Below are 21,489 nucleotides of genomic sequence, written 5' to 3' on the forward strand. Positions count from 1 at the left end.
TCCTCCTATAGAAGAATATTGTATGACCGTCCCTCTTGTATCAGATGAATTCAGAGCAGGAGGAGTGTAATTATCCTATTGAACCACACCAATGTGTTTTCCTATCACAGGATCAGTTCGAGGATCAGCTTTAAAGATGGAAAGAAATCAACAATGGACAGAAAACATTTTTTGATGTGTACAAACATGAACTAAACTCTTTCCAGACCTTGGAGGAGAGCGAGTGGAAAGGGTTTTTCTTCTTGACGAAGAACCCCGGGACTACCGACATCCCCTCGAAACTCCAAATGTACTGCAGCACTATCAGCAGGTTTCCGTAGGCCACCATGAAGGGAGAGGACAGCATGGCGTAGCGCCGCCGGTCCCTCACCATCCACAGCATGCAGGACCACATGAGGAAGACGAACGTCAACCAGCTGACGTACGTGATGCTCCAGGCCTGAGGAGAACAACCACAGGGACTCACACTTTCAGCTCAGATCCTGAAATTGAAGTCGAAAATATGGTTCCAGCTTCGCACCAACTGATAACTCTCGGTTTCACCTGTATCGGTGCCAGGAAACATTTTACAAAATTGTTTTGGAAAAAAAAAATGCACAGAATAAAAGTATTAAATTCTCAAAAAAAAACATCACCCCAGGGTCCTCAGCTGTGGGTTTTTCACTCTCTTCAAAATGTTTCTTTCATTTCCTTTCTTTCTACGATTTCTACTAAGATTTACAAAGTTATAAACTATTAATTCATCCAGGAATGTTTAACTGGGAACAGATGATCTTTTTCTATGATCCTGCATATTCAGTCATGGACGCTGCCCAGTACAACCACAGCATCTCTCCTGTAGTGTGTGTGTTTGTGTGTGTGGGGGGGTTCAGCGTCTTGCTCAAGGTCATCTTAACTGAACCTGATCAAGGTGGCTGGAGTCTTTGGCTTTTACTTAATTTTTCCAGCAGCCCTGTGACTTTGAACTTGTTAGATTCTTATTATGATGCTGCGTTCAGGTCCGATAAAACTTTAAATACAAACCGCAAACGTCACATCTTCATTGTTTTCACTTGCAGCCTTCACACCCTCGTTCTCCTCCGTGACACAGCCTCACTCACCATCATGGCGATGAGAGCGCAGATGTAGCTTTGCTTCATGATGAAGTGAAAGACTTTGACCATGGCGCTGACTCCTCGCTGCTTCATCCCGTCCTCGTCCTCCTCCGTCTTCTCTTCCCCGTCGTCCAGCGCCGACTCTTCCGGGGGCAAACGCACTTCATACACACACTCATCCTTCTTCTCTGGTTGGACACAGAAACACAAGCCTTTGCTAAAACAGCGATGGGGCTGATCTCATGTCCTAAGAAATTGTCTATAAATCATATCCAGATCTATAAATCCATTGTATGGGAATAGACAAATTTAAAAACTGAAGCTTACACTTCTATATGTTTTTTATATTTTCAAACTCTTTATTACGGTGCAAAGAGTAAAAGTAAAAGTGCCCATCTGTACCGTCGTTGGACTGGTCCATTTTATACTGGGGGGTGGAGTACAGGTCCAGACAGACCGGTCCATTCTCAGTTGTGACGAACTCAAAGGAGGTCCCGTTGGAGGTGGGCACCGCCTGTAGATCATCAATAAAACTGTAAAGGTGCTTTTTTTTTAAAGGAATCACACAACTGGACAGAATTCTGCCCGACAACGACAAACAGGGAGCAACTCATTATGGATAATCTGCTTTTTCTTTCTTCTTTTGTTAAGCTACACTTTGTCTTTGTGAGGCGGTGAAGGGAAGGGATCTACTTTTCACACTGCACGTTCTGCGTCACATCCCCACATGGGCAAGTTTCTCAGTGGCTGTGATGAGTGACCAAATCTGCAGCTCCTCTGCCAAGCTAATGTGAGGCTTCAACTAAAGAGGGTATTTCTACAATTTACAGCTCTTTTATTGCCTTGCAGAGAAGCTGCCGAGGGATGATGACAGAAAAGGGTAATGACCAACGTGAGGGGATGTTATCACCCCCCCGGTCTGTTTATTTGTTGGCTAGTTTGACGTTTTCACCAATTTCCCCTCACATGGATCAAGGGATCAATGAAAATCGTCCAATTTGGTGCAAATCCAAATAAAATCCCTGATCCAGCAGATTTAGATGTGATTTCATAAAGGGACTTCTGGGCCTTGGCAGAGATGCTCTCTCTCACTGCTCCTCTACTTTTCTACTAAAATCCCTGCTACGTTTTAAAGCTGGTAATAAAAACTCTATGTATTTTGGCTAAATCCGACTGCTGAAGCCACATATATGCTTTAGCTGCCCTTTAACAAGGACTCTATTCAGAGCCTGTGTGGAGAGGACCAATGATTGTAGATGGAGAAAGACTGAACTGGGAATAAATGTGATTCTATCCATTAAAAGTTGTGGCTTCTGACAAATTGTTGAATTCAGATTTTTGGGCGTGACAATCGTTTTAGTGTGAAACCAGAGTTAGCTCCACTGCTTTGTTGTTAACTAGTGGGAACCGTGAAGCACAGGCTCAGAGGTGCAGTGGGAAAAGCACTTTGCAGAGATTCCTTCTCTTGCTGCAGGGCTGAGGGGTGAGCGGGGGGGGGATAAGATGCACAGAGTTAAGACACATCCAGAGCAGCCCCCACCTCAGTCGTACTGATGCCGTCCTGAGTGGAGAGGAGCTGGAAGAGGAGGAAGAGGAGGAGGAAGAGGAGGAGGAGGAGGAGAAAAGAGCATAAGAGACAAGGTGTGTTATCGATGAGCTGCTGAAGTCAAAGGCCTCCTGGTTCTTTATAGTCGCTGATAAGCAGGAACAAAGCCGAGCAGCACTCCTCTGTAAATCGAGCCCATCGCTCATCTGCGGCGGCTGCACACCCTAAAAGCATTTAAACCTCAGGAGGTGGCCGCTGGAGACAGACTGCAGACCTTAATATGGGAACAAGGTCAGCGTGTGCACGTGCATCCACAGCTGAACCCTCCCAGGGATGAGTCTGTAATGAAACCTCATGAACACCACCTAAAGTTTACAGTTTAACAGAAAAGTCCCTTTCCTGTTATTTTTAATTCCGTATTTCACATGTTACAGGGTTTTTCCATGTGCACTCTATTGTTGTTGAATGGCTCAACTGAGTCATATTGTTCGGGGGTGACATCAGTTATCAATTGGAGAGAATGAAACGAGGAATGTGTTTGGGTTTTAACAGCCAGGGCCGGTGACAGAAGTCAAACATTTCACATGTTTGGGGAAAAACATCCTGAGGATATTTTAAAGGCAGATTTTTATCCCAACTCCTTCTAAAGCAATGTTGTCATGTTTTAATATTTGTCTTTATCAAAGCCTCCACATCGTGGAACCTGCTGCTTAATGAATCGAGACAGAAAAGTTTCTGGCTTTGTTAAACTTTTCCTTTTATGAAAGTGTTGCTCTTATCCTGATTATATATTTATGATCTAATCTTTTTTATCTTTCTGTTTGTTTTTCTGCTCATGTTCCTTTGTTACGTCTCTGCCAGGGAGGTTATGATGTCATCCCTGTCAGTGGGTTTGAAAGCAGGATTATGAAAAAACTACAGGACGGAATATCACAAAACATGGTGGAAGGAAAGAACCTTTAGTTTTGGTGCAGATCTGAGGAGTGGATCCAAGATTGGTTTCACTCTTTTAGGAGACTCATCATTTTGATTAAAAAAAAGTGGGTCAAATTTGGTAAAGATCCAAATAAAAACCTGAATTTAGTGAGTTTAATTTGATTTTGTCTGATGTTATTCCTTTCTTGTAAAGTACTTGGTAACATGGTTCAAAAAAGTGCTGCGTAAATGAAGTTTATTACAACAGTTATTATAATTATACAATGTACTGTGCATTGTTTAGTGAACCACAGGATGATGACTTCATGACCTGTCCACTGTTGCTCATGCAGTTATTCACCCTCCGGCTTCTACCTACATTTTTCTCGTCAGTTCCTTGGCGTGACTCCCACCACATCTGCCTCTTCCTGTTGGCCGAGTTACTGGTTCTGTTCCCGATGAGCTCCTCCTCCTCGCACACATCCTCGTCTTTGTCGTCCTGAAAAAACACAGATAGACAGTTTGGATGATATCTGAGCGACTGGCTTGTGGGCCGAGTCTCCTCTTGTTAATCAGCTTCTATTGAATGTTGGTCTACAGTGTGGGAGTGAGGAGGAGTAGGGCGACCTTTTTAAAAGAGGAAAACAGGTTTTACTGTAAATTATCTGCATTTCTTATCATTGATTTATTTATATACATGGTTAATATGATTGTCTATTGGTCTCTGTGCAGATTCCTGTGTGTGTATCTTTAAACATAGAAAGAAATAAGTAAGGAATATAGCAACAGGTTCAATCATGAAAAATTATAGCTTAAATTAGATAAACTGAATATTTTTAGATGATTTTCGACATTAAACATCTTGTTTTTAAGGAAAAGCAAAACTTAAATTGGTGAAACTCATTCACACAGAGCAGTCACTTGTTTTCTTCTTCCCAATAAAGCGTCATTATTACACTGGTGCGATTGTCAGTTTCTTAGTTTCTTAGTTTTCCCTCTGCGATCACATTTCATTCCTTTGGATTCTTCAATCTATTTTAATTATAATTTTTTTGTGTTTTTATGTTTTGCTGAATTAACACAGACAATTAAATACAAATCAAGCACTGAATCAAATCAGCTCCGTCTCAAGCGGATTTCTCCACAATTGAAAAAAACCTGCTGCTGATTTATGTCTTAATCATGTTTTATTATTAGTATCTGCTTAAGAGAAAGAGTTGGTGAAAACACACACACGCACACACACACCTCTGAATGGAGGGATCAATGGTGCATAGAGACCCACAGGTTTACAGGGAGGTATTGACCCCTCTATAAAAACGCTGATCTATAACTCCATTACAGGACAGAGGAGCTGAGCCTCGAGGTCTGAGGCTGAGTTCAGGAGCCGGCTTCACATTAAAGTCCAACGATCAGCACAGCGGCAGCTTCTCATTCGGATTTCTGATCATACAGCTACTTTTGGTTTGTTGTGTTTGTAGATTGTTGTGAATTGAATTTCATTGTTCATTAGTGACAAATAACACTTATTTACATATTAATTAATTTATCTAACAATCTATAATGCCTGTATCACTGGACAACAGATCCAAACTGCATCTCTGCTTCACGTCATGTGAAACCAGTCGAACTCTTTCTCAGGTGACACAGACGCAGCCATGGATCGTTCTGGAATCTTTCATCGATGCGGTTTCTCTGAGCTCGAGGCCACATGGATGCACATTTAATTCAATCTGAATCTATTTCAGTTCGCTGTCTGGAATTTACTTTTGTGTATTTATGGAGGTGTCAAGACCCGAATTCAATCTTGACCCCCGACTGACGGCAACTGGTCCCGATCGTGAGGCGTTTGAAAGCAGAGGAGCTAATTGACGTTTCAACACATATTTGAAGGCAGCGGATATTATTTAATACTAATCGTTCTGAGACGAGGATCTTTCGAGCTCCTTCAGCGAACCCGAGTCTCAGTGTTTGCTGTATATGTCTAATGCTTCTGACTGAAACTCCACTAAAAATGACTGATCAGCCCCCTACAGCAGAATCCCTGATCATAACAATCCCAGTTCAAGTCAACCCGGGGGTAAAACATCCTGAGAGCCTGTTACAAAAACATCCGTAAATCAGATTTAAGACTTTCACACCATTCTTTGTCCTTTGAGGTCCCGAGGCCGCTGACTCTGGGGCTTTTTAAAACATTTCATTTAACGGCAAATGACACAAGGTGGACAGAGAAGCGTCCACGCTGCATTTCCAGTGTGCTTTCTTTCTCACCGTCAGCTGCTCGATGGGCTCCTGCAGCCAGAGGCGGATGAGCGTGGCCAGTGTGTAGTAGAGCAGCAGCAGCATGATGGGATTCACAAAGTGGTACCACTTCCGCTCCGGGTGCACCATGAGCTTCCATGTGTAGGAGCAGTTGCTCTGGACCACGGGGGAGATGCCAAACGTGCTGCAGAGACAAACGCACACGTGTGTCAGGAGAGAAACTGACTGGTTGGGAATGAATTAACACAACACTGAATACAGGAAGGAACTCAGATGTAGGTCGTTAACGAAGCTCGACATTTTAAATCACATGAAAATCAACATAAGCGGATAAAAGGGTTTGATTTTGGAATAAGATCGGACTTTAATCCAGTAAAGGACCTTGTCTCTATCTCTGTATTAGACCTGCAACGATGATTCAGCCAAAACTGTTAGTACTAATCAACCAATCATTTATTTTTGGTCTGAAGGTTCCAGGTTTTCAAATAGAAGAACTTTCTTTCTTGCTCGGGGGTGAAGGGCCCTGGCGTCTCCTTCATTGAGCAAAACAGACGAGCGTCATCGATCAGTAGAGTGAACTGTTCTCATCGAGATAAGTGATTCTGGTGCATTCATTACTCTGGATCCAGTTCAGAATATTGAAGGTTTGATCTTAAATCTTATATGAACTGGCCCTGACTCATCAATCACTAGATTCAGCTTTGGTCATTAGGATAAGTGTGTCGTTCAAGTCAGTGCTTTCAGAGGAGGAGTCCTTCGCTTCTCCATCTTTCTAATTAATAACTTCTCTTTTCTCAAGTTCCTCATATTTCTTTACTCTGATGAAATGGACATTTATTGGAGTGACCCACAGAGAACTTAAATGCAAAAGATTAACAGGTATCCCAGTTGAGAAAAATATATGATTTCCTCACTTTTGCATGTAAAATTTGCTTTTTACTGATGTCTGACTTGTATCTGTAAATAAGCAGTTTCTTTCTTTCTCCTGGAAATCATCAAACAATAATTGATTAGACATTTTCTGTAAATTTTGTTTTTCTTTGAAAATTGTCAAAAAGCTTCTAAACTATGAATATTTTCTACTTCCCCTTGTTCTCTCTAGTATTTTTGTATATTTGACAGATGGAAATAAATAAATAATTATATATTGGTACCAGAACAATCAACGGATTTGGACAGTTACAGTCTGATGGTGACAACTGAAACTCCACATGAAACCTCCACCTTGGAATCTTGGAAATGCACCGACTCTCAGTTTGTGCTGTGGAGGATGTCGTGTGACTCAGGGCTTCTTCCTCTGAGCAGAACAAAGGTCACCGGCTCAACAGGAACCGCGCTGACGTCTCCCAGTGACACACTCGCAGATTTAGAAGCCTCCAGGGTCTTTGCTTTTTACGCCATGTGGAGGAGCGAGTGCCCGCCTCCGACCCCTCACCACTTCCTGAGCGGTTTCTCCTTACAGCTGGGGAAGGCTCCGCCGGTCACGTGACTTGGGACTTCCATTGTGAGGCAGGAAGCGGAGTGGAAGCCAGGCCTCTCAACGGCGTCACTCAGCACCGGCCCCGCGGCAAGGTCACTGTCAACAAGCAGGACCAGGGCAGGCACCGAGGTGGCGTATTGTCCGATGGGCAGACTTCACATATTACAACCATGGGAGTTTCCCGGTGAGGATCCAGAGAGGAAACAGGCCGCAGCCGAGGAGGACGCGATACTTTACTCAACACATTGAGCCTCAGTTTTCACACAGCGGCCGACAGGAATACCTCAGCGCTGTGGAAAGTCAACACGGACGCACGAGGAGTCGGTGGACGATGAAACAGTTCGTGTAAAGACCCGTCAAATGAGAATCAGGGCTGCTGGGAACTTTCCAAATTTAGGCCTTCAAACACTCAAAGAGGTTTTTTACTAAATTACACTCTCTCACTGATATTCACAGCAGAAAACTTAAGAAGGAAAATAAAGAGATGGTGTTAAAGAGGCATCAATAACAGAAAATTCTGCTTTATATCAGTAGAATATGTTTTCTAAATTTAAAGCTTTAAAAACGTGATAGCAACATCACTTTCTTTACTAAGTTTAGTGGTTGTAGACCCGAAAAAGGAAGTTATCTGGTATTTCCTTGAATTTAGGATTTTAGAACCCAAACGAGGAAAGTGTCCAGTGTTTTACTACATAAAAAGATGTTACAGCCGCCCCAAAGAAAACAGTGTTAAGTATTTTACAAACTTTAAAGACGTAGGAGCCAAAAGAAGAGTAACGTATCTGGTATTCTACTAAATTTAAAGTTTTAGAAGCTATAAAAGAGAAAAGTAGCCAAATGTATGTATTGTAGAGCCCCAAAAAGAGGAAAATATGTAATATCTTAATAAGTGTTAAGGTTTTAGAGAAAAATATTTTGTATTTCTTGGAACAAATCTACTTCAGTAACTGTAATTATTTTTAAAAGGCCAAACCAGGTGAAAGTGTTCCAGTATTTCACAAGAAGAGAAAACCTCTCCTGTGAGATTATCTTGGATCTCACTGAAGGAAACGCTGATTTAGACGCTGGTGTGACTCTGTGGTCCTTCCACTGTGCACACGACCACTGCCAGCGTGAGACGGTGTGAGGAGTCCATTCATTCTAATGAGGTGGAGTTCTAAAGGAGAAAACCTGTAATCAAACCTTATCTGCCCTCGGAGGCCGGAGAGGAATGGGAGCGCGCAAGGTTTGTCCAAGGCAGCTTCGGCTAAACATAGCTGTAAATAGCCTCGGCCCTGACACACGGCTCCACGGCTTTCAAATGAGAAACCACGAGATCGATAAAAGCCTTCAGCACCAAGGGCACGGAGACAAGAGCCACAGTAATAAAACTCAAACTGTTAAATGGAAACGTTGTGAAGGTGTGTTTTATTTCTTTAATTTCTGCTTCTTTAATAGGGCATTCAAGTTGAATACACGTTTCTCTGCTCTTTGTCTAAGTCTTAGAGGAAGCTTCTTAAATAAAGCTCTTTATAATTGGTAGGATTTGTGTTTTCTTTTTATATATCATCATCGTTAATAAGGTTTATGATTAAACTGTATAATATATCAATCCTCAGTTACATTTATTTCTTTGTCTGATATATTAATAATAGAAATGATTTACCCCTTATTATTGGCATTCGAATGAAAATAATAGATTAATGAGAATATTTTCAGTTTTGATGAGTTTAAGAAACAGTATACTCTTTTAAAAGTTCAAATCAGTTTAAAATTTACACTTTTGAAGCCTCGGAAAAGTTGTGGACTCACTTGTGAAATTATGGTAAGTATATTTTGTGGGTATTTACCATTTTAATTAATTAGACCTCAGTCAAACAGCTAATGTGTTGAAGCAGAACTGCTTTTTTGTCAAACACAGAGGAAACCTTGATTAGTATTTGTTTGTATTTGGTAAATAAACATCATTCTCTGCATTCCAGCCGGTAAATCAAACACACTGAGTGTAGTGACCCGGGGACACTCACCTCCACTGAGTCTGCTTTCATTACAGCCGTGACTAACGCTTGTTGGCGAGATGTGCAACCGTGTGGCTTCTCTCCAACCGCACAGTTTCACCGCTGTGGCCACAGACAGATGATTGTCTCCTCTCTCATGCATAATGAAACAACACTGGTGGTAGTGAAGAGGCTAAAAGCTCAGGCTCTGATATCGATGCTTCTCAACTGGGTTCAACTCTTTCTCTTTTTTTTTTTGCCTTCTTGCTTGTTACAACTGTAAATATTTATTAACGTGTAAACAACTTGCTTTGGGCCCAGTAAATATTTCTGAGTCAAAGGAGTTCAGGCACTGATTTCACGTCGTATATGTATTGTCACAATATTACGGGTTAAAAGCATTAGTATAAATCCATTTACAAGAGTGACAGACAAACTCAATTTATCTTTGGCTCACTGTCATTTGGAGACTGGCTGAATTTGGTTGCTGTTGATTTATCTCTTTGGGAAAAGAGCAGTGCCAACAAAGTTTAATTTACAGCCTCTAACATTTTCATTTCTGAATGATCTGACAGAGTAAAAGAAAAACAACGGCACAAACCAGCTGATTAAACAGGATAGAAACAGAGTGAGTGATTGAATTCTGTGGCTGCTCCACGCGGGACCGACCTGATGTAGCCGTCACCGGGTGGGATGGACTCCTGGAAGAACTGGAACTGGTACAGGTAGAGCACGATGATGTGTCCGGCGCTGAAGATGGCCATCAGGACGCACATGCAGCTGAAGATGAGCGTGTCGAAGGTGCGGCACAGGGACCACCAGGTGCACAGGAACAGGAAGATGAAGAAGTACACGGCAGAGGTCATGGAGGGCAGCATGATGCCTGCAAACACACAGACAGTAGATACAACAGGTTTACTTCAGGGTTAATTATAATATAGTACATTTACCAGCAAAAGTTTCCCCCAGATTTGTTCTTTATCTGACACACCACTTTAAAAAAAAGATTAACAGAAGAAGAGAGCAAGAAAAACAATTATGCTTTAAGTAAAAACAATCTCCATTTTTCTTGTGGATTCTAAAGTTATTATAAAACCTCTACCTGGAGGATTTAATACTCTTAAATAAAAGCCGAGACCTATTTTAAGAGTGAAAGCACAGAGGAGCTGGAGATTGATGGAGTATAAGGTGCAGAGGAGACATGAGAGACAGAGAGAAAATGTGCGGAATTCATCAACTTAACTGAAAAGGCCTAATCCCTCAGACAATAATAAAACACAGATCTACATCAAACTAGAATCCAGAGAACCCCACCTAGACAGTAGAAACCCAGTAATTGATCTAATGGAGGAGAAGTGAGTGTAAAACATGAAGAACGTCTCACCCGTCATTCCCAACAAGATGGTGACCACCACCTTCCCCGCAGTGGTGATCAAGTTCCCGATGATCTCCTTCACTTTGGACGCAACCTCGGCCACGATTCGCAGGACCTTCATCTTTGTGCTCTCCTTCTCTTCCTCCACCTCCTCTTCCTCCTCCTCCTCTTCCTCCTCGAGCTCCTCGTCCTCCTCTGCCTCGTACCCCGCCTCGAAGTCCTCCTCGAGCAGGATGTTGTCATCCAGGCTCAGCTTCTCCTCTTCGTCCTTAGGGGGGAGGGAAGGTGGGGGGTTTGGATTGTGAGTGACAGACAGATGAATGAAGGTGAGAGCTCTCCATGGTGCTGAAGACAGGTAGCACCAAGTGAATGAATATGATTTTGTAACTTTTATAACTATTGTCTTTTTATTCTGATGAGTTTACGACTTATTTACATTAATTTCCACCTTTTGTCATTTAAACTTTTTAAGTACTCTAAAAATAAAGATTATTAATATCAATAGAGCACAACATATCCATCCTGTGGTTCCGGTGCTGCTCTGGCTTTCAGTATAATTAAACATATATACAGTCTGTGGTCTGTGGCTCCAGGCATTAGCCGCCCTTTCACATGCTGGTTGATATCCAATACAGTCCGCTCTTCCGTGGTTGCTGTTATGTGTCCGGTTCACCGCGATTTATAAATAACGCATGAGGCACTAGACAAAGTGAGCAGGTGGAAGAAGCCCTGTTTCCAATCAGACGTCAGTTTCAGCTCAGAAGCCGAACTGACGGGAATAAAGCCTGAACGAGACGCGGGGTCTCCACGTGATTTCTCTACTGTTTCTCAGTAAGTCAGAACAAAGCCATCTGGGCCAGCGTGAGCAGCACAGTAGAAGTGAAAGGGAATGTGGCTTTAATTAACACCGGGTCATAAAGAGAAGCGGAGACCTGCCAAGGGGATGGAGGCTGTATTCCAAGTCATCAACACCCGCAGGGATCTCGCTATTCAAACTTCTGCTCTGCTCCTCTGGGCTCATTAAGTGTGGAGAGTAAACGTGTTGAGCAGAACAAGAGACCCTCGGCTCTGCAGGACTCTTCAGCGAGTTAAGATATTCATGAAGCAGAAAGATCTTCAGTAAATGTGAGCAGTGAATGTGGAGCTTTTCTGTGTGACTGCATAGAATGTGAAGGCGGAATTAAAGTGTATGTGTTACTGCTGAAAACCGTCAAGAGCTTCTACTCTGACAAAGTAAAGTCCATCGCATTGTTCAGCAATTGTGTGAAGATTTTGATGTGGGTGTTTCAGACCAACTTCATATTTATATTTAAGAATATTAATGGACACAGTTCGCTCAATGGATTAAGATATAACTTTAATGATTAAGCCCTTATTCTTTAAGTCAGTGCAAGAGAGACAGTGACAAAGGGAATAAAGAGACAAAAGACATCTTAAATCCCCCATAATCCATCACTCGTCTTCAATTTAACTCCTGGATCAAATAGCTGATTAATAAATGAATCCAGTAGTTTCCAAACTTTATGAAACCATAGCTCACTTTCATTATAGTAATTTTATTGAATGAGCCAAAACAACTCTCCCTTTGTGTAAAATATTTTCAAATATCATTTATTTCCGTTGAGTTATGAGAACTATTATAACCACTTTGAGAACCACACAATAAATTAAATGATAATTTACTCCTTCCTCTGTTTCGTCTTATTAGTAAAACTTTTATGTTTGGGCTTTGGACTGTTGGTAAAACATAAAAAAAGTCAGACAGACACGTAGACAGACAGATTCCATTCAGAAGTCTGACGCTGTTTTCAAGACGATTGTCATTTATAAATTAAACCCACTTGTTCCTCTGCTTCGAAGTCAGTGTTGTCCTGAGCCATGTCCTCAGGCGGCCTCTTCTGGACCAGACTGCGGCACAGCAGCCAGATGGCCAAGCCCGCCACGAACATGCCGATGTCGGGGATGAACACTCGGATGCCGTTCCCCGCATCTGCACCAATCACGCTGGGGGACAAACAGAGAGATGATTCCCAGTATCTCCCCCCAGTAGAACTGATTAGAAGGAATGTCACAAGCCGTGATCACGACCATATGACGGAAAATGGGAGAGAGGACAGTAAACTGATCCAGTCACGGACGATCACTGCTAAAGTGAAACAGTTGGATTCATGCTTGTTGGGTTAGTTCACTTGGACACGGTCCTGTAGCTGAATCTGCTTTTGGCTATTTGTCCCATGTCACCTCCCTCTGCTCGTCTCAATCTTGATTCAATCTTAAAACAGAAATCGTCACTTCTCCGCCCCCTGAAGCCCCCAGAGCAGATATTACTGCAGCAATTACATCCCTCAGAAAACACTACGTCTTCACATGAACGCATGGGAATCAGATTCTTTTCCGTTACTTAGCCGTTCTTTTTTTTTTTATATGTTTTTTGTTGTTGAATGCTGCAGCTTTTTATGTGGAACACCACCCAGTTTAATGGAGGGCTTGCAGATTTTGAATGTATCGCTTAACAAGTGAGAAAAATTCCATTCAGACAAAAAGGTCATGAGAGAGTGAGAAACATTGCCTTGGAAATCTGAATAAAGCAGCGTTAACAAAAAAGTCAGCATGTAAAATGTAAAATGAGTTCATATTCATCCCAGTTTGCTGAAAACAATGAGAGCACTTTGTTTATCTGCTGAAATATGAAGTCGTACGAAGTCCTATTCTTTGGGAAAACAAAGCTTTCGTAACATTTCTTATGTTATTGTCTGCTCACCTCTAAGTAAATACCACAAGGTTTTGTTTAAACAGGAAGTAAAACAGTGGCAGCCTGGAGAGCTGCGGTAGCATCGGGCTTCCAGAGATCCAGTGAGATGCCCGTGTGCTGCCTGAGGACAGGTTTTCACGAGGTGTCATGATTGTACGTCCAGTAAAAGCGGATAAAATTTGTCCCTAGAACAGCAACCAGGTTTCAAAACCTCTAAAACTCACTTTTATCATCCGGAAAAATTTCTGTTTATATTCTAAACAGCAATCACGGTGCATCCTGTGCTCGGCCGCTAAAGTGTTTTCTTTACGTTTCCCGCTGAGCTCAAAGTGTAATTAATCTGGTTACGGTAAATGAAGTGCACCGATGATTCCGCGGTTTCGTGCTGCGGAGCGAAAAAAGCAGAGAGACTGTTTTTGGGAAGATTTATACAACAACTGGTCACTTGACTGGGGCTGAAGCCTCTAAACGTTAACCAGTAGAAAAGAAAGTGCTAATCGAGAAGCACACTCAGATAAATAGTTGGACCTCGGGCCGCTGCTGTAGTTTAATCTAATCAAGGACCCCTGTTTCCATGAGGCTTATTGTTGAGTCACAGCTGCTTCGCTGACTCCTACTTTCCCCTGCTTAGCATGTGAGAGAATAAGAGTAACACTGCACGCTCACATCTGTCATCAAAAGTCCTTTACATCACTTAAATATTAGGTTATTATAAAGGATTAGAGAAAGATCGAGCTCCAGTTCCAGTCCTACTTGGGAGAAAAGGGAGAGGAGCCTCCGCCTATGCAGCAACTCCAGCTGTAAATATTGTATACACACTGTGGACGCTCCTCAACACAAACAGGTAAATGATGCGGGGATGAAATGTTTACAGCACAACTTCCGCCACTTACAGTAAACCGGCCTCCACTGAGGGGCCGTTGAGTACTGGAAAAAAAAAAGAAAAACGGACGAGGCTGAGTTCGGACATTCCCGTACTCAGGCAACCTCATCTAATACGATCAGGGGGGGGGGGGGGGGGGAGACAGACGGCAAGAGCTCTGAAGAACACGCCTGTCAACTGGGAGGGTTCAAGGACAGATTCATAAATCCTGTCAACAAAAAGGAATGTTTGATGTTGTTGTGAGGTTGATATATTTAGGAAACTCTGCATCCACCTACGTTTGGTATTAAGACTTCTCTGTGCAGACTTTAAATGATAAATACACCTATTATTAAAAAGGACCATTAAAAGGTATCATTATATTTTATTGGATCAGTTATAATAAAGCTGATCCATCCTGTCATCAGGCACCGGTCACTGAGCTGAGTCCTATCACCTCCTGAAGAGATGGATGGCTCCATTAAACCAAACCCACCTGCAGATTTTATGCTGTGTTAACATCATGAGAATAGTTTGAGAAATAGTGATGAAATGAAATAAATTCATTATTAGTTACACAAATGACTTAAATGTTGTGGAAGTAATGGATTGATTAGACTCTTACCTCTCAAAGCCGATTTGTCGGATGGATTTCTCCCACGTGGAACCTGAACACACAGATACAAATCATGAGAAGAGAACTTTTTCCTCGAGTGTAAAAACAGCAAATATTTTCTTTGTTTATAATTAAAAATTTACAAGAATATGCGCCACCCTCCTGCTTCGTTTAAGCCAATAATATATTTTGTTTCCCTTTATTACATTTAATCTCCAGGTGAGGGAAATATAATCACTGCTGAGAAAAAGAAGCGACATGTCAATAACAAGAAAACTAAAAAGTTCACGTGAGCTTTGTTTCCACAGCTCGTTCGAGGTGAAGTGTTCCTGAGCGTCAGTCCGGCGCCCGGAAAAACATTTCCAGGTATTCAACTGTGCTTTTGTTCTGCTGCCAGAGAAAAACTCAGCATCAGTCCTTGACCTGAGCATCTCGACTCATTAATTAGCTGCTGAGCCGTTGTTGTGCACAGTGAGGAGGATTAAGACATGACAGATCAACTGTAGAATAATAATAATACCGAGCAGCCTCATTTAACCTGAAACCTTTTGGGTCTACAGCCTAATTAGTGATCCACGGCTGCTCAAATGCATCATCTACGAGCCAAAGTGGGTTAAGTGGACTTGATGAGGAGCAGAGCCAGAGACCTGCACAAGAGGAAATAAGGTCCACTGGTGATTTTGTAAAATCCTAATAATGTGCCACAGAGGTTGATAAAGTCCATTGATCGCTTAATGCCCCGTCTGGTTCTCGAAATAGAAGCTTGGGGCCTAAAATACAAGAGGAAAAACAGTCGGTTAAACATCTGCAACACCTGACTTCCTCCAGCCCAAACTGAGCCTGCAGGTGTCAGAGGGACAAATCACTCAGGACCGACGCCAAGTCAGTCTTATCCACGGGAGGAAGAGACAGAGATTGTGTAACGCAGGGTGTGAGACTTCTTTCCTCCCGAAGCCGAGCACCCAAAAATACCTGTCCTTCCTTTGGACTTAATGTGAAGATCATAAAACACCCTTTGTACTTACTGGTCCGTTAACCTCCCAGCACGGCTCTGCACCCTCTCCTCTATCCCTGGGACCTGATTCACGTTTCCCTTTTCCACAGAGACCGGTGATGTGCAGCGTCAACTTTTCAGCCCCTCGTAACTATCATCACAGAGAAGTCAGTGAATGCCTCATATCTGGGGAACAGGGTGTGTGTGGATGTGGAGGAGCGTTAAAGGTCGACCACAGAGACCAGGGGTGTTAATGAAGGTCCATCCCTGAGGAGATTGTCTCCAAACAGCCTTTCAACAGACTGTTAAGCCTTAATGAGCCGGGGGAAATATCAACTGCCGTCAGATATCAGGGGCAAATCAAACTTTTCTGTTACTTATGGTTTGTTTTAACTTTCTCAGAGGCCAGACGGACGCGGCTGCTGCTACAAAAGGACGATGACGGCCCAGAAAGTTTTAAAGATATCACAGTAAACATCTTAACGAGACTGTGGTTTATATTGTTTTCGGTCACTCCCTGGCAATTTAGTTGACATTATCTGAAGTGTAGCGAGCTCCACCCATCTGGTGACGGGTAATCCAAAGGAACAGGCTCCCACCGTGATGAGTCAGCACGGTGGGATGACCCCCGACCCCTGGGGAAGAGGACTCCACCTCATCTGGTGACCAGTTGCTGACCTGCTCTAACAGCTGGAAGTGTTCACTTTGTGCTGGAAAGCTTTTCTCATTCATACACAACTCGGTTTACTTCTCTAATGGTGTATTTGGCCACAGCGGATAGAGGAAATTATATAAGGTCATCTGATGGGGGGGGGTTCACCGTGGAGGAAGAGGACTCCTTGTTTACACTCGGCTGCCAAAAGGAAAAGGGTGTCAGGGGGCTAAACACCAGATATAGAAATCTGAGATAAGTCTTTTTCTCAGAAGTGTAGGAGGTGGATTCAAGTGGACAAAGAGTAATGTCCGGCTTCCTGTTGCATGTGCAGTAAATAAAAAACGTCAGGAAGAGCAAATCCCAACAATATGTATGTAAATCATCACAATGGAGCCAACGTCCAAAATGTATACAAATGAAAAATACTGTGCTTACTTTCCACAGACACGTATTTAGATTAACAGCTTCTTCAGCGTCTCCTCAGCCTCAGATTAGTTAATCATCATGTGTGTGTGTGTCTGTGTGTGTATGTGTGTGTGTGTGATGTTAGATTTCCTCCCCCCCCCCCCACACCCCGCCTCATTAATTGTCCGATGACAGCAAGGATCCACCAGCTGTTCACTGTGAGGCAATTCTGAGCAGTCCAGTGACTCCGCTGCTAAACGACGCTGATAATGACTCGATGTGTTTTTCACCGAAGTGACGATGGAGCTTTATTATGCAAAGTCTAAAAAACTTAATGCTGACGTATAGGCTACAGTTACTCAGCTCGTTTTATAAAACCAGGACGAGGCGCCATTCATGTGCATCATTCTTAAATACTCCTGGTCACAAAATGAACAAACCCAGGGAGATGATCACTGGTTTTCGGGAGGATATCACACAGCGAGTCCAGGAACAACTGCAGCGTTTTACCTCTAACCTCTCGGCTCGAGGTGTCTCCAGTTGTTTGATGCCACTGGTTTTACATTTTGAAAAAGACCAAAAACCAACAATGTGAGTTAGTCTGTAAACACTTTACCACTTCCCCTTCTCTGTCTGGTGCACTCAGTCCCGCGGCTATTTTCTGAAGATGTAAAAACTTAACAAGACCAAAACAGAGTCTGAAACCACTCCCTTCTCACTGTGCAGTGCACAACAGTTACCTTCCGCCACTTTGTTTAAGTGTCTGAAGTCAGAGTGAGTGAAATTACCCTCAAATATTCAGCAATGGAAAGAAAAGTCATGTCTGTGCCATGTGTGCACGGAACCTTCTGAATGCTAACACGGCCAAACAGGCACTCAGAGGAAATGCTCAGAGAAGGTGAGAGCAGCAGGAAACATCCGGGGGACGTAACCTCTGAGGACCATGAATGTGTCTGCAGCCAATTACATGGCAATTCATCCAGTGACATGTTCAGTCAGAACCTCAGAGGTGAGCTGACTGACACTGGCATCTGTAGAGCGGTTTATAAACAGTCCAGATGTGGAGCCGTGCAGCAGACGTGGTTAAAAGTTCCTCACAGATATACACAATAACTCCATGTTTCTGAAATAGCTTCAACATTTTCTGAAACTGTATTTTTCAGGGTATTTTGGTTGTTTTCGTGAGTATTTTCACTATTAGTACAGTGTTAGTGTGTTATTTGTTAGTTTTTGTCTCATTCATGAATCATATGTCTTGGTTTTTAACATTTAAACCGTTTTTCTAACAAGTGCTGCTGAGTTTAACATGTCAACCTCTCTTTCTGGTGTACACATGAAAATTAGGTTTGTTATTTGGCAGTGAAACGGAAATTAAAGCTTCCAAAACCACAAATAATGTTCCAAACCATGTTAAATTTCCTTGTAATGCAAGAAAGTATTTCGTAAAGGGACGTATGTAAAAGAGAGAGGTGGATATACACTGTTTAGATCTGGAGTTATACATAGAATTTACGGTTTCGTGCCATCAGGGATTTATCTGTGAGGAGCGTGTGGCTCTTGAGGCCTCGGTAATAAAGATCTCCTTGAGTGAATATTTAGTCTACCCTCTCTCAGAGGCTCTGTGTGTTTCTGCCTCAGACGATAAGGTTCCTTCTGCCTCCCGAGCCGAGCTGTGCTGCGCCCCGGACGCTGGAAAGTGAGTCGCCTCCATTAGAGAGAACAAGTCATTAGAACACAAGGTCAGGGTCTGTCCCGTCCGGACACCGATTTCACAGTTTGATACGGTGTCATGAGAAGTCGAACGCCAGCCGTTAACACCTTCCCCACACCGGCTCTCAGACACTGTTTGCTTTACTGGCAGCGAGAATCTGGGCGGCACAAGGAAGCTAATCACACTGAGGAATGTGTGAGATTCATAAATCTTCCCAATGTGGCTAAATGCAATAAGAGCAGGGATGTGTACAGAGATTGTGAATTATCATCACAGGGCGTATTTTACCTCCTTCTGCCGATGCAACATGTCTTCACTTAGTTCTAAAAGGTGGAAACTTTCCCTCGGGTGGTGTGAGAGCTTCACCCTCTCTGGAGATAAACGACCCGGTGACACTGCACCGAGGGCTCAGGTCAGGGGGTGAGCACAGGAGCGGTCTGTGTGATGGATGGGTCACACGTGTGCACACACTGTTGTGAACATGTGGCCTATTAGCAGAGATTCCTCCATGTTGGTCTCAAATGACAAGTCAGAGAAACGGAAGTGTACTGGACAACTTAAAAGGGATAGTTCACCCAAAAATGAAATTTCACTCATTTTCTACTCACCACTTTGCCGATGGAGGAGGCCGCCATGTTTTTTGACAGTTGTTCAAACTGGACAAACTAAACGTTTCGAGTTTCTTTGACAACTGAATGTTCTCTTTCGAGTTTCGGAGGGGAGGGTGAGGGGACGGGTGTTCAGCTGCAACGTGCAACTTCACCACTAGATGTCACTAAATTCGACACACTGAACCTTTAAGGAATTAGTCACCAAAAACGTGGAATTCGAGGGAACTCACCGACAAGTCACAGAATCTTTTTCTGTTTTGGCAGCCTAAATATCTAGATGAATCAGCAACAACTCTCACTCTTCATAATGAGAATATTTGGCATATTTGTATTAGTTTGTGTTGTAACATTATGTCCATCTATAAACATTGCAAGAGCCATCATGGGGATAATGCTACTGGCACCACCTCATTAGAAAAAAAGGTTTGATTGTAGCTCTGGTCACCTTTGATTTCTAGACCCACACCCAACAAACCTCACAGGGTGTGGAGCCGGGACTATAGAGGCTGCAGTGTACTCACAGTTGAAGTCGGAGCTGATGGAGTTCCCAGCCAGGAGGCTGTTGACGGTTATCTGATAGATGATGTGCATCAGCAGGAAGGACATACTGGTGAAGCACAGGGACTGCAGCAGGCGCCCTGTGTGGCCTGCGGGAGGAGAAAGGCCTGAAGTTAATCCACCACCACCACAAACTCTCACTTTTAAGGATTTCCACATGTTATTTCTACACTCAAAACACACAAAGAGTATCTCTCTTTCATCCACTCAACCACTGAGACATTTCTGAGTTGTGCAACATTCAGAAGTGTCTCGTATTTCTGAATACTCAGAGTAATCTCAGGGCAGGACTGTATTTGAACATGGACAGCTGTTTCCTATCGCGAAAAACTCAGAGAACAATGATTCATATTCATGCGATCAGCTGTGGTGCAATTTCGTATGAACTGGGTAGGACGGTGGAGGTTACTGGGAGAGGATTTTTCGTAGGATCACGACACGTATCCTGTTAATGAAATGGCAACGCTGCTATTTGGCAAAAAGCTTATTTGGGTTGAAAAGTCAAATAAACATTCCTGTGGCCCACGAGACCTCGGATTCTCTCCGAGCCCCCAGCTGATCGGCAGACGAGCAGAACCAGACCTCGTACCTGATCTCACTCTTTGGTTTTCAGTTCGAGAAGCTTTTTAAAGTTTAAAGATGAATATCTGGCTTTTCCAAAACTATATAATGGCAACATATCGGCGTTGATGGACCCAGTGTCTTTATTTTATGCACAATTAGTTAAGAGCACAGTTAGTGGACGGTAGTGATCCGAGGAGGGATGGATGAGCGGAGTCGGAGGAGCTGCCACAGCTGTTCACCACATGGACCTTTTATAGAGCCCCTACAGGTATTTGGGATAATTTCAGGAGTTGTTATGGTGATAATTCTCCACAGTAGGATATTTTTCTGACAGGCAAAAATTAAAATGTTGGTCATAAGGGAAGGATGAGTGTTTGGTGACGTCATCACAATATTTCTTGCTGCCCCTGAGAGACGCAGTTTACATATCTGCACAATTTATTCCACTGGTTCTTATTAAATGTACGGCATCCTTGCCGGGAACACATAATAGCTGCACTGTAGTGTGGCACCCTGGCAGAGCGCTGCTGCTGCTGCTGAGCCTCGGGCCGCTGAGAACTTCATCAAATGTGCACCAACAACACAACCAGCTTATTAAAATGTTGACGTGAAAACAATTTGTGGTAATTTCCCATTGCAATTCCCTGGGAGGGAGAAGAATGCTGGTAAATATGAGGAGTGTTTGCGAGCTCCTGCAGCCACGTTGGTCCGAGGGCTCAGGACAATCCACAGCTTTGGCTCCTTTGACCTTATTTTCCTATTTAGTGAAACTGTTTTTCTGTTTGACGGCCATTTGTCTTGGTTTCCTGATGCTCTCCTCCGATGAGTATATTCGCGTCACCTCATTACTCAGTCTGTAAATACCTCCTCCAGAGTATTCTCAAAAAACTGCTCCAAAAAAAAAGAGTGGGCATTGTTTAGATTTAACAGTCACTGCTTTTCCTCTAATCAATTAGAGAATCCATTCGGAAACATTAGGATCTGATTCAACCTCATGGAAAAGTTTGAGAAACAGTTTGAACACCGACGCAATTTGGCCCCGTGTACAGGGGCCCGGAGCCAGCCTTAAGCTCTGGAGGAGGAGCAATAAGGACCGATGATAAACCGAAGAGA

At 43.0% G+C, this 21,489-nt stretch overlaps 1 protein-coding gene across 1 annotated transcript in view; it reads right to left on the reverse strand.

Annotated features, from left to right (window-relative positions):
* The window catches only part of LOC133968066 (piezo-type mechanosensitive ion channel component 2), a 61,190-nt gene that overhangs the window by 30,449 nt on the left and 9,252 nt on the right, over positions 1-21,489 (reverse strand). The window contains exons 3-13 of the mRNA XM_062403884.1: positions 19,776-19,901; positions 14,888-14,930; positions 12,490-12,652; positions 10,658-10,916; positions 9,943-10,156; positions 5,827-6,001; positions 3,935-4,054; positions 2,635-2,670; positions 1,497-1,608; positions 1,101-1,282; positions 209-439 (exon numbers count right to left, since the gene is read on the reverse strand). Of these exons, the coding sequence (XP_062259868.1) occupies positions 209-439; positions 1,101-1,282; positions 1,497-1,608; positions 2,635-2,670; positions 3,935-4,054; positions 5,827-6,001; positions 9,943-10,156; positions 10,658-10,916; positions 12,490-12,652; positions 14,888-14,930; positions 19,776-19,901 (1,661 nt within the window). The remainder of the gene's footprint in view (positions 1-208; positions 440-1,100; positions 1,283-1,496; positions 1,609-2,634; positions 2,671-3,934; positions 4,055-5,826; positions 6,002-9,942; positions 10,157-10,657; positions 10,917-12,489; positions 12,653-14,887; positions 14,931-19,775; positions 19,902-21,489) is intronic.

This window comes from Platichthys flesus, chromosome 14, assembly GCF_949316205.1.
Source record: "Platichthys flesus chromosome 14, fPlaFle2.1, whole genome shotgun sequence".
Classification (NCBI taxonomy): domain Eukaryota; kingdom Metazoa; phylum Chordata; class Actinopteri; order Pleuronectiformes; family Pleuronectidae; genus Platichthys; species Platichthys flesus.